The sequence below is a fragment of the Phallusia mammillata genome, chromosome 7 (genome assembly GCF_965637545.1).
Source record: "Phallusia mammillata chromosome 7, kaPhaMamm4.hap1.1, whole genome shotgun sequence".
Taxonomy (NCBI): domain Eukaryota; kingdom Metazoa; phylum Chordata; class Ascidiacea; order Phlebobranchia; family Ascidiidae; genus Phallusia; species Phallusia mammillata.
In genome coordinates this window covers 6093831-6105468 of record NC_137258.1, presented here as the reverse complement: position 1 = coordinate 6105468, position 11638 = coordinate 6093831, and the positions used below count along the sequence as shown (strand labels likewise).

Genomic DNA, 11638 nt, shown 5'->3' with positions numbered 1-11638 from the left:
AACAACTATGACTAGTTTTAAAAGAAAGCAAGGCGCTGACATTAAACAGTTTCATGATCTAAAACATAGCGATGACGCTCATGAACAAGAGAAGTTCAACCTTAAAGAAAAAATCGGCCTACTTGGTAGCGTATCAGTCGTTTCTGGTACCATGGTGGGCTCAGGGATTTTCGCCTCGCCAGTGGGGGTCTTGGCAGGGACCAACGGCAGTGTTGGCATGAGTTTGGTAATCTGGGCAGGATGCGGGATCATCGCAGGCATGGCCTCTCTCTGCTATTGTGAGCTTGGCTCTTGTATAAAAGAGTCCGGTGGGGAGTACTCGTACTTGCGCAAAGGCTACGGTCCAATAGCGGCATTTGTGTTCGCTTGGTGCTCGTGCCTTGTGGCGCGTACCTCGGGTAACGCCGCAACTGCTGTGACATTCGGAAGCTACGTTGTGGAGCCGTTTTACCCTGGAGATTGCAAACCGCCGGATACAATTGTAAAGGTAAGAAATACAATCTCTGTTTTTAAAACAGCTAAAATTGAAACAGAGTAAAATAAGGAAAAGCAAAAGTTTAATACCCTTTAAACTTCCCTACAAAATATAAACCCTCATACTCGAATATACCGTGTAAAAACGACGTACAAAAATGTTGGTTTATCTGGGCCCGTTTGTACCCACAAAAATAGCCGGATTAGGTGAAGATCCGGATTTATCGACGTCGATTATTTCAAGCCTTGCCACATTAAAAATGATTTGTACCTCGATTTTTGTCCATATTAGGAGAAAATCCGAGTCCAGTTTAACCGAGGTTTACTTAGTGCACGTTGTATTTCATGGTAGAGCTACTAACACCATACGTTTCTCCTGATCCAAAAGTGCTTAATTTTTGACAGGTGGCGCAAAGAGCACTTTTTCCATTTAAAACGGTATATCTCAAAAAATGCTAACGGTTAGGGCTATTAGGGTTGGGGTAAGGTATTAGCACTTAAAATTCAATAAAACTAACCCAAAAAGTTAGTTACTAATGCAAAAATTGTATGTAAATATTTCCCAGCCCAACCCATTTATAGCCGCTAAATAAATAATTCAGCTCTTTACGCCACCTATCGAAAATTAAGCACTTTTGGATCAGGAGAAACGTATGGTGTTAGTAGCTCTACCGTATTTCATTGTTGGCAGTGTGCGGCGGCGCTGATGGTAATCTTGCTGACAGCTATCAACTACGCTAGCGTAAAAGCATCCACCAAGGTGCAAGGAGCACTTGCGGTTGCCAAGTTCATAGCAATGGCCATCATCATAGTGGGAGGCATGGTTCGGCTGGCAATGGGAGACAAAATAGGAATTCAAAACCTCAGCCACGCGTTTCGTCAGGAAGACCTTGCAGGCCTGGGGTTTTCGCAGATTGGCTTGGCATTTTATCAGGGTCTGTGGTCCTACGATGGTTGGAACAATTTAAACTACATTACGGAGGAGGTTAAAGATTCGAAGAGAACCCTACCTCGAGCGATTATGATTGCGGTTCCGGTGGTTATGGTTTTTTATCTTCTTGTCAACATTTCCTACTTTGCAGGCACGTGTAAAAATAAAGTTAGCTGCTGATAGAACGCCAGCCATTTTTAAATATGTAAAACAGTAAAGCCAATAAACGATAAAATGAAACAAAATCAGTCGGAAGAAACAAAAAAAGTGACATCATCAGTTCCTAAATAGAAGTCTAGGTGTTGATGGTTTTGATCCAAAACTAAAACTTGTTTTTAACATGTTGTTGATTTTTTTAGTTTTGACCCCAACAGAGATGTTAAACTCCAGTGCTGTCGGAGTGACGTGGGGTTACCGCGTGCTTGGGCCAGCTGGTTGGATCATTTCGGTCTCGGTCTGTCTTTCCACAATGGGATCAATGAACGGGTCGTGCTTGACTGGCGGTAGATTACCATATGTTGCTGCAAGACGCGGACACCTCCCAAAAGTATGAACAAACACATCAAAGAATCCAACAAAATGTCGTTCTATGACGTTTCTCCTTTTTTTTAGATATTAGCGATGGCCCATGTGGTATTTTATACTCCGGGTCCAGCGTTAGTATTTACTGCAGCTCTGACCCTGGCGTTCCTTATTCCTAACGACTTTGACAGTCTCATCAACGCGTTCAGCTTCACGGCCTGGTTGTTTTATGGATTCGTGTTTGCCAGTGTCATTGTGCTAAGAATCCGAAGACCGGAATTGGAAAGACCATACAGAGTAAGAAATTGATCAAAAAATCAACAGAGACTTGCATGAAGTATTATAGTCGAGAAATAATTTACACATGCTATAGATTTTAGAACCTATTTTAAAGGTTTTCAAAAAAACTCGGCATTTTTTTTAAATAATCTTATGTTTTGAACTTGTGTTCATCAGGTGCCTATCGTCATTCCAGGCATAATGGTAATCGTTGCGGGGTACCTGGTTATAGCACCTCTAGTGGAAGATCCAGATATTATATTCTTGTATGCGGCTGTCTTCATATTGGTCGGACCGTTTGTGTACTTCATCTTTGTTTACAAGAAAGTTCGAATCCCTGGTCTAGACGCTGTGACTTTGTTTCTGCAAAAGGTTTTGGACGTGGCGCCGACGCATTGGAGAGATTTCATTTAATTTGATTGGTTTTATGATATGAATTATATCATATTGTTTTGTATTTTTTTCACTCTTCTATAGCATCGCTTTGTCCATTCAGTCATCTCGCTTGACCATCCAGATTCAAGAACATTCTTTCTTAATGTGTTTAGATCTTGTTTTTGCTCAGCATGCACATTAGCAAACCAAGCAAACTGTAACACAGAAAATAGGCAAATACATGTTTTGAGTGGCAACGGCCTGAAAAAGGGCTTCTTTAGGATCAGCGGACTCTGGGATTAATAATACTTTTAAATGACCGTCTCCGTATGTGTCAGTTTGGTTTTCAACCATGTCTATAGGCACAAATGTTCAGAACAAGAACGAAACGACTCGAACAAACAAATTCATGTAAGCTTTGGGTTAAACCATCCGTTACAACTATGACAATTGGCAATCCACCGCCTTTCAAATGTAAATTCATTTAAACGGATATTTTACACGTCATTTATGTGCCGACACGGTTTATCCACAGAATATAACAATTGATTTGAAATTTTACATTTCTTTCTGAGCGCTGTAATCGAAATAATTAAACATGATGATTGGACGATCGAAGCTCTGCTTTCTGTTTAAGACGGTTTTTTTGGTCGTCGCTCCACCCACCTTAATACTTGAGAGTCTAGCGTCCGACTCACCAATAAAGATGTTGACTGGCGTAATTACACACTCATGTAGAAAGACTCCCTTTTTCGGATCGGAACTACTTTTAGCATGCCAATGGTCTTACGCAGGAACACTTTTCTTGCAATCACGACTAGTTGTTTTTATCTCTTGCCGGTTTGACTGCATGCGGTACTTGGACAAGGGTTTGTAGCAATTGCGCTGCAGAATGCAAAAGCAGGTCGTGGAGTAGTAATAAGTCAAAGGAGTTATTTTTTTGCTCTGATATTACAGTTTGCAACGTTGGCTTACACTCTAGCCTGGACAAGTTCGAGCAATTTTCGGTTGTTCCGTGGCTTTAACGACCGAAAAGATTCGCTAAAAAAATCAGACAAGACCACAAAGACCAACAGTGACGAACAGGATACGCCTCACAACGACTTAGTGGTTGACATATTTGTAGATGCAGAACCGGCTTCTTTTGTAATATTTTGATAAAGAAGCGTATGTTTAAAAAGGGTGGTCGAAAAACGGTAATGAAGTCAAGTTATTATCAAAACTATACAAAACGAAATAGTTACTACAAAATACTTACATGACAAAACGAACAAAACGCCCTCCACGGCGACAGTAAAAAAGCGTTTGGTCAGATGAAGTTGGTTATTTCAAATAAGATTAACCAGTATTGAAATAAACAAATAACAAGTGCTTGGATACAAGTCTGGTCGTAGAAAACAAACAATTTGCCATTCTCGTTCATACCCAAGTTCGGAAACTGGTAAAAATATTTTCAAAATGAACAAAACTTTCATCAATTTGACTTGATCTCATCGTAGTCATCCCATATTGTGGGTAAAACTTGGAAAACTTTTTGCAAAGTTAAAGTAAACTTGTTCATTGCTTCGAATTTCCATGATCTGTAAACGAAAAGATAATATGCAACGGGTGTTGCCATAAAAAAACCAAGGGCGTATAAAATCAACACATCTGGCTTGTGAACAAGAGGTGCAATCAGCAAATAAGCGGAAATCACCACAGCGAGGACTGGAATTGGAACGGGAACCTAAGACAAAAAAATTCAAATATTGTGAACACAAGTCAAGTAGAATAATTGCATTGTAACTTCATTAAATTTGTCATTGTTAAACAGTAGGTAAAAGAACAAGAACACCGAAAAAGCATCGGGTTATTAAGTCAAGTGTCGTATTGTTTCAATGGTGCTTAAAGTGTAGCGATGCTTACAAGGCAGAGTATACCGCACAACCTACTGAACAGCCGGTTACATAAAATAGTGGTTGAACTTATTTTTTCAGAGTCAGTTAACCTGCTTTTATATACAGTTTTGGGAATGTTACAAGTTACCTTAAAAGGCCTTTCCATATCCGGACGTGTTATTCGCATCACCAAGACACCAGCCATCGCTAAACCATAAAAGAGCCATGCCGCAAAGGTAAAGGCGTTCACCAAACTACTGAAATCGTTTGGGAGGAGGTAAAAAAGTCCAGCCAACGTGAGAAACATGATGGATGTCAACGGTGTGTAATATTTTACGTGGGCCATTGCTAGTATCTGAAGCACAATAAATAATAATTAAGTAATAAGCAAAAACGTAAATTAAATGCCACATGTTACAGAATCACCGACACAGGCTATAACAGCGGTAATCATTATGCGGATGGTACAAAAGCATCCAACAAACCACAAAAGATACACTATTTTCGGAACACAACATGTGGAACGCAAGCTTTGTCATGTTCATAATACGCCAGACCCTAGAAAGCCTGTGCCTATGTAGCTCAGTTGGTAGTCCCGGATAGGCGTCATAGTGGGTTCGAATTCAAGCAAAGGTTAGTTTTTTTGTATGGTCTAAAGCGGTAATGCTTGAGAGACCAGCTTAGTTCAATATGATGACTTCAGTAGGCCTGGTGTACTATGATTTTGTGAGTGTGCCATAATCGCACGTGTATATGAGCGCTTCAGGGCTGACTCGAATAATGAAGTTGTTTCTTTTAGTTTTTATGTTACAGATTATTCAAGGATTGGGACAAACCTCTGGAAAGTGTCCTCTCCTAGCTGCTGCAAAAGGCAACCGACCACCAGACATCAATGCCCCGTTTAACGCTCCTGCGCTGCTCAAACAAACTCCAAGTGGAATGATCCAGGCCACTGGGCCAAGTACCCGGGACGCCCATGTCACCGCCACGGCATTGCTGTGCAGCATCTCATCGGGCGTGAGAACTAAACAAAAAAAGTAAACGCGCATTGAACCTATTATTTTGTAACAAAGCTCGAGAGTGTGAAATTGATGTACAAATGACGCCCAGGCTGAAGTCCGGCATGTAAAGCTCGATTTATTCACACCCAGGTCCGAACTCAAACCCAACCCAAAAAAGCGGGTAAGCTACCTGCAGCCCAAAACAATTTTTGTGTGAAAAACTTTGGAAGTTTGAAATTACAATCCAAATGGCGCTCAGGGTGAAGTCGGGTTTAATAAGCCCGAACCAAGGCCGATTTATTCACACGTCCGCATCTGAACCAGACTCAAAAATCTTTCTTATCAACTACTCTTACCGGCAAAGTAGGAAATGTTCACCAGCAAGTAGAACACAGTCACCAGAGGCAAAGCAATTAAAATGGCTCTTGGTATAGTTTTGTGCGAATCCTTCACTTCCTCAGCGATCATGTTCAATTCGCTCCAACCGTCGTACGCCCATAATCCTTGGTAGAAAGCCAAACTTAATTGAGAGAATGAAACTCCGCTTAAATCATCAGAGTGAAATGCATTAGTAAAGTTGTTTACGCCCACGGGATCTCCTTGAATAATACGAACTATTCCCCCGACAATAATTATTCCCATTGATAGAAATTTGGTGCATGTCAACGTTTGTTGCATCCGAGTAGCAGGCTTTACTCCAAAGCAGTTGATCACCGAAAGACCGAGCAGGACACTTGCAGCGATCGTCTAAAACACAGCGGGCATAGTCAGTGGCAAATGGTAATAATAAACTTAGCAATAATTATAATAGTAAGTAGTAACATTAGTATATAGTAACAATCGTAAAAATACTAAAATCAGTAAAAAAGTAATATTAGGAAAAATACTGGTAAAGATAATAGTAAAAATAAATAACAGTGCTAACTTTGTTTCCCAATTAAATTTATTTATCTTGTGTTTATTTATGCATGACTGGTTTTAATGCTTGAATGATTTTGTAAATATGTGGTAACTTGGATGACCTCTCAGTCAGCATGTTTAGTTCAGCTGTTGTTGGGTTGAGATTACGTGAAAAAACTGAAGCAGATTTGAAAGAACTTACCTTAACGAAGAACTGAGGAGGATCGCAACCCTCCGAGTAAAACGGTGCAACAGCATAGTTTGCTACAGTGAGCGCTAAGGCGGCCATAGCAGTGGCTCGAACGATCAAACAACTGCACCAACAGTAACAAAATGCCACGATAGGGCCATAAGACATATGAAGGTAAGTGTGGTCTCCACCTGAAATGCTGACACAAGATCCGAGCTCACAGTAACAAAGGGCGCCCACAAGAGCTATGGCACCGCAGCCGGCCCACACAACAAGGCTCAGACCGACACTATTGTTGGATCCTGCTAAAACCCCGGTTGGGGAAACGAATATTCCAGATCCCACCATGATTCCAGTTATGACAGCAACACTCTCGGCAAGTCCAATATTCCTGCGCAGTCTAAACTCGTCATTGCTTCCGTCCATGTCTCAACAGTACAACACCGCAAACTAGTATCATCTGTACAAAAAAAGAAAATAAACTAACAACACCACCAGCGTTGGAACTCTTTGTAACACTGTTATACAAGACACACGGCGCAGTTACCTAAATATGTTGCGGTTATTTCAACAAGTTTGTCACAAACTTACTTCGTTTAAGTCTGTCCAAATAAACCAGGCTGACCTAAAGCAAAATCCTGCGCTATTTTAATTTGCCACGTTAGCTTTCCATGCGCGACTGTTTCGAAGTAGCAACTGTCAGTCGCAATAGCCTGCAGCTGTCGCTAACAATTTAAAGTTTGCTCACCGTCAGCGAACAAGGGCTTTCAAAAATTTACTCACAGCACCCTGGCGCTCTAAAGCAAACAAAAGCCGAACCGCGAACAGGTTGACTCCTGTTCGCAAAAACGCAGATGGCACACAGTTCCTGCGTTTCACCAGCGGTTTGTGCTCACAAACATATGCGCACTGGGTACTTACATTTTAGCTTAGGTCCTAATTCTCGCACCGCAGTTGTAAGTCGGACCAAACTATTACGGTCGGGTTCGGATAAAAAGGCAACTGGACCTGACTTTACACTTGGCCTCAATTGTGCAGCATCTCAACCAACTCTCGGAAACCAGAGTGAAGCTGGTCAACAATCGCTAATGCGCTAAAACTAAAAAGATACGATACTGAAATTTTGACACAATATTCTAAGATATGCGTTAAATTTTGAGGCCAGCGCACATGGAATATGGTTTTCGGTTTTGGGATGTCGGTTATGAATTTTCATTAGCGTATAAGGTGCTGACTCCGATTTGCTAGAAGCTCGAGTGATAGCTCATTTTAAAGGTATAGTCGTAGGGAATAACATTTGCAAATTTCACAAGGCAGCGGTGAATTTTAGGGCGGCACATCGAACCCTTTTTTGAGTTGATTGATGCTAGAACATTGTGTTTGGGCTTATTTTAAAGCTTGTATTTAGGAGAAAACTCTGCAAGACTTTTTATGGAGCACCCCTGGCGTTATGACGTTCATATCGATGAATATTAATTTCAAAATACGCGTATTAATAACTGAAAAATGTTTTTTTCAAAAGTTTTTTGCGCTGAAAAGCTTTAAAAGCGTAGAATATTGTGTCAAAATTTCAGTATCGTATCTTTTACAGTTTTAGCGCAATAGCGATTGTTGACCAGCTTCTCTCTGTTCTCTCGGGCCTAATTCAGGCTTCAAGTTATTGTTAGCATGTTTGTACATGACCTTACCTTGTTTGGTTGTGTATAACATTGTCATAAGACACAAGTTTCGTTTGGCCGATAGCAACTCGTTTGTTACGTTTCCCTCCAAGTGTGTCAAAAAAAAACAATGTGTCAAAACTAACATTATCATAAGAAAACGGTTCTGTGGGTTAAATAAAATATGAGTTAATAGAATTTATTTGTACAAAGTGATGTTTAATGTACTTACATATAATTCTCGATTTCCCATATATTGGAATAGTACACGTTGCAGAAGAGATTAGCCTCCTATTCGAACAAGAACATTACCACAAAGTGAACATGGCAACCAATATGTCAAAAAGTTGTACATGTGCAATTAAAGTTTTCATGTGTTGTTATATTTATTGTTGTCGTTTTGTTTGAAATTACTAAAAACTGATCAGTGTGTACATGTCGATTGACACAAATTGAAAAGCAAATAAGGAGCATTTGTGTACCTTGTAACTTTCAATTTTTAATGCGATGGACCAGTGTGGTTCCCAATTAACGAAGAAATCCTCCCTAAACAATTCAAAACATTTTTATTTCTCCCCAATATTCTATAAAGTAGATGCTAAAACACATAAAGATTATTTAAAATTAGGTACTTTATCAACTTGACAGGTTATCTTCCAAGAGATTAAGTGTGTATTCACATGTACAAATTAAAGTAAATTTCCTCCTGATGTTTTCTAATTTCTTCTTTAGAGGAGGAATTTCTCCCTGTTTGATAACCTCTGCGATAGACGTCAAAATAAAGTAAAATGACGTCACAAACACCTGTCTAATATTTCGTTTCCAACAAAATTGTTTTCAAACATATATATCACTGCGACAAAGTATTAAATGTTGACTTTTAAATAAAATATCTTTGCCAGTAATGCGAAATACTGAGACGATAAAGGGTAATTAACTCGTCGCTGCAGTACCAGAGTAAAACCCTAAATCAATAGTGTATTTTAATGTTTACTGCAACATAAGATGCAAAACAAAGGAAAGTTTGAGAGGAATTTATGAGGGTTGCTATTTTACCACAAACGTTATGAAGCCTAATTAATGATTCTACCCAGGATGCCTGAAATAAAGTTTGGAATTAGCACAAGCATTGCTACAATGTGACAGCATGCGTTGTGACCGTCAGCAAGCACCCTAAAGTACATTTACAGTCATTGTCAAGCAGCAATATTGTTTAAACAACACAAGTGCTTACCCTCTGCAAAAGGTCTTCAACTTCAGATGTATTACATTCTGTATCTTTTTTGGGCATGCAAAGAATTTAAATACGGTTCAACATGTACATTTTTCCACCTTACAAAGTCAAATGTTTTGCATGACTGGCTTGAAAAAAATGCCATCTGCACTTTGTGGTTTGAAGTAATCGCTCCTTGCCCCGAGCCCTTCGAGAAAAGCGTTTTAAACCTCTGGCATTCGAAGCGTAACTTCTGAGATTTCTGTGGTGAGTTTAAAAACAGCTATGCTTTGCTTCGTACAATGCGATGTGTTAAAGATTGAATAAAACGACCAAGATGAAATCAATATCATAAATTTAGATGTTGAACCAAGGCGTTCATTATACGCATTTAGTATTAGTTTGTTGAATATTTATTCATATTTATTAACACTAAAATCCAGAATTAATTGAGAAAATTGAGCTACATATTGGGATGAAGCATGGTTAAGGTAGCTCTTTAGACAGGATATTCGAAAATAAGTATTTTAGCAGTCAGACAATGAGGCCAACAAAAGTAACCTTAAGCATGTTGGCAAACGAATATAATTTTTGTTGTACTAAATATTGTTAATATTCGTTGCAATAAGTAATATATGCACTTCGCACAGCAGCTCGTCGTTTTCGAGTCATGTTTTCCGGTATCTGCCACACGCCACAATTTTTGTTGTTGTTTGTTTAACATTTTGCATTTTTTATTGTTCATTGCAATACGAGCAGGGGTTATCCGCTGATGTAATATCGTTTTCTCTTGTTGTTGCGTATTTTCCATCGCCCGTTGTTTTCTCCATTTTATCTGCGCCTTTGTACCAAGAGCTTTAACATGCGCACCTGTGACTGTAGCAGTTGGGTAAGCGTGATGTTGTTTGTCAAACCAGTTTACAAGCGGCAGTGCAATGTCTCCAATGTTTTGTTCATCTAATTTTATTATTTATTTATTGGTGTTTTATCTTAGCCATTTAGATGAATGTTTGAGATCTATGCAATCTAAAAGTATATTCGAGATGGTGACAAATTAAGCGCTTTTGGTAAAACACTGATCGTTTGGAACGAAACACGGTATTTTACCGCAATACGGCGTATGATGGACCCCAAAAGAGTTGAATCGTTTTTGAGAAACCCGTTTAGGCCCGAAAGTTTGATTGACAGGCCTATAAATTGAAACATCAGCAAAACAAACACAATAACAATTGGTCTTGACCAAGGCGTTTTAGGGCTACTTTACATGAGGTCAGAACCCGGCCCAACTTCCAACTCCGATTAGAGTTGTAAGTCGGGCCTAGGATTTTTAACACGAGCCTTAATTGCTCCCCAACTTTACTTTCTGTGGCCGTGATTTTTAAAATATAAATTACCTAGCTAAGTAGCCTAGCTAGTTGTCTGGTCCTAACGGCCAAACTCTAACGGTTCATGTATACTGAAGACGAGACAGTAACATTTAAAAAGAGTGGCATTTAGTTGAAAGAAGAAGTGGTCAGTTACACCCGACTTGGCACCGCTAATGGGGCTAAGCTAACAGTTTAGCGAAGCATAAAACATTGCGTGCGCACTAAATACGGGCTATTTCATTACAAAATCGCATGTTATTAAAGTCAACTTAAACAAGAGACCATTCACCTAAAGATGCTGTTTGGATGTGCTTTATCCACACAACCTTATATAAAAAGGGTTGAAGGTTCTGGGGGTATTTGACGTTTGTGGCTATTTGTGTATCAAGTTCTTGTTGCATTCTTCAAACGTTCCTTTGACATATATAGCGTGTAATGTCATAACATGACGTAACATACTTGATGTTTTTGAACCAGGGAGTCAAACCGGGACTGAACCCGAACCCGCGAACCGGTTTGAGCGGTTTATTTCATTAAACCCGAACCGAACCCGAACCGCAAATTACGATTTCCTAAAAACCTGAACCGGAGTTGAACCCTATATTTTATTTGGCGTTGGACCCGAACCGAAACCGAACCAGTAAAAAATGCAGCCTGTATTAGTTTTTGTGATTTTGAAACAGCGCCTGAAGATAAAGATACGCAAGATAACAGCTATAGGGCGTGTCAAAAATAACAAATCTGAAAGTGTCTGCAAAGCACGGTCAAAAATCTTTCGGAGTTTAATAACGCCATGCAAATAATGGACAAAACCAAAATTAATCGAATGGGGATTGAATCGGCTTAAAAAT

The 11638-nt window shown here is 39.6% G+C and overlaps 2 protein-coding genes across 5 annotated transcripts; one reads left to right on the top strand and one right to left on the bottom strand.

The window, feature by feature from the left end:
- The first annotated feature begins 7 nt into the window (after positions 1-7).
- Positions 8-2620, top strand: LOC145238201 (b(0,+)-type amino acid transporter 1-like). Its single transcript, XM_080101293.1, has 5 exons — positions 8-487; positions 1166-1556; positions 1765-1952; positions 2018-2224; positions 2384-2620. Exons 1-5 carry the CDS (start codon positions 8-10, stop codon positions 2618-2620), a joined length of 1503 nt encoding a protein of 500 aa, XP_079957419.1.
- Positions 2621-3708: 1088 nt separating this feature from the next.
- LOC145238200 (b(0,+)-type amino acid transporter 1-like) lies at positions 3709-9662 on the bottom strand. 4 transcript variants are annotated; one of them, XM_080101290.1, is made up of 10 exons: positions 9442-9662; positions 8840-8968; positions 8690-8753; positions 8440-8498; positions 8238-8373; positions 6562-7009; positions 5816-6206; positions 5295-5482; positions 4607-4813; positions 3709-4307 (listed from the first exon to the last, which is right to left on the bottom strand). In XM_080101290.1, the coding sequence occupies exons 6-10, from the start codon at positions 6973-6975 to the stop codon at positions 4056-4058; spliced, it is 1452 nt and encodes a 483-aa protein (XP_079957416.1). In that variant the 5' UTR covers positions 6976-7009; positions 8238-8373; positions 8440-8498; positions 8690-8753; positions 8840-8968; positions 9442-9662; the 3' UTR covers positions 3709-4055. The 4 variants fall into 4 exon arrangements, with proteins under 4 accessions (XP_079957416.1, XP_079957415.1, XP_079957418.1 ...); XM_080101289.1 differs by lacking the exon at positions 8840-8968 and having other exon boundaries at positions 9442-9588; XM_080101292.1 differs by lacking the exons at positions 8238-8373; positions 8440-8498; positions 8690-8753; positions 8840-8968; positions 9442-9662 and adding an exon at positions 7471-7623.
- Positions 9663-11638: the final 1976 nt, after the last annotated feature.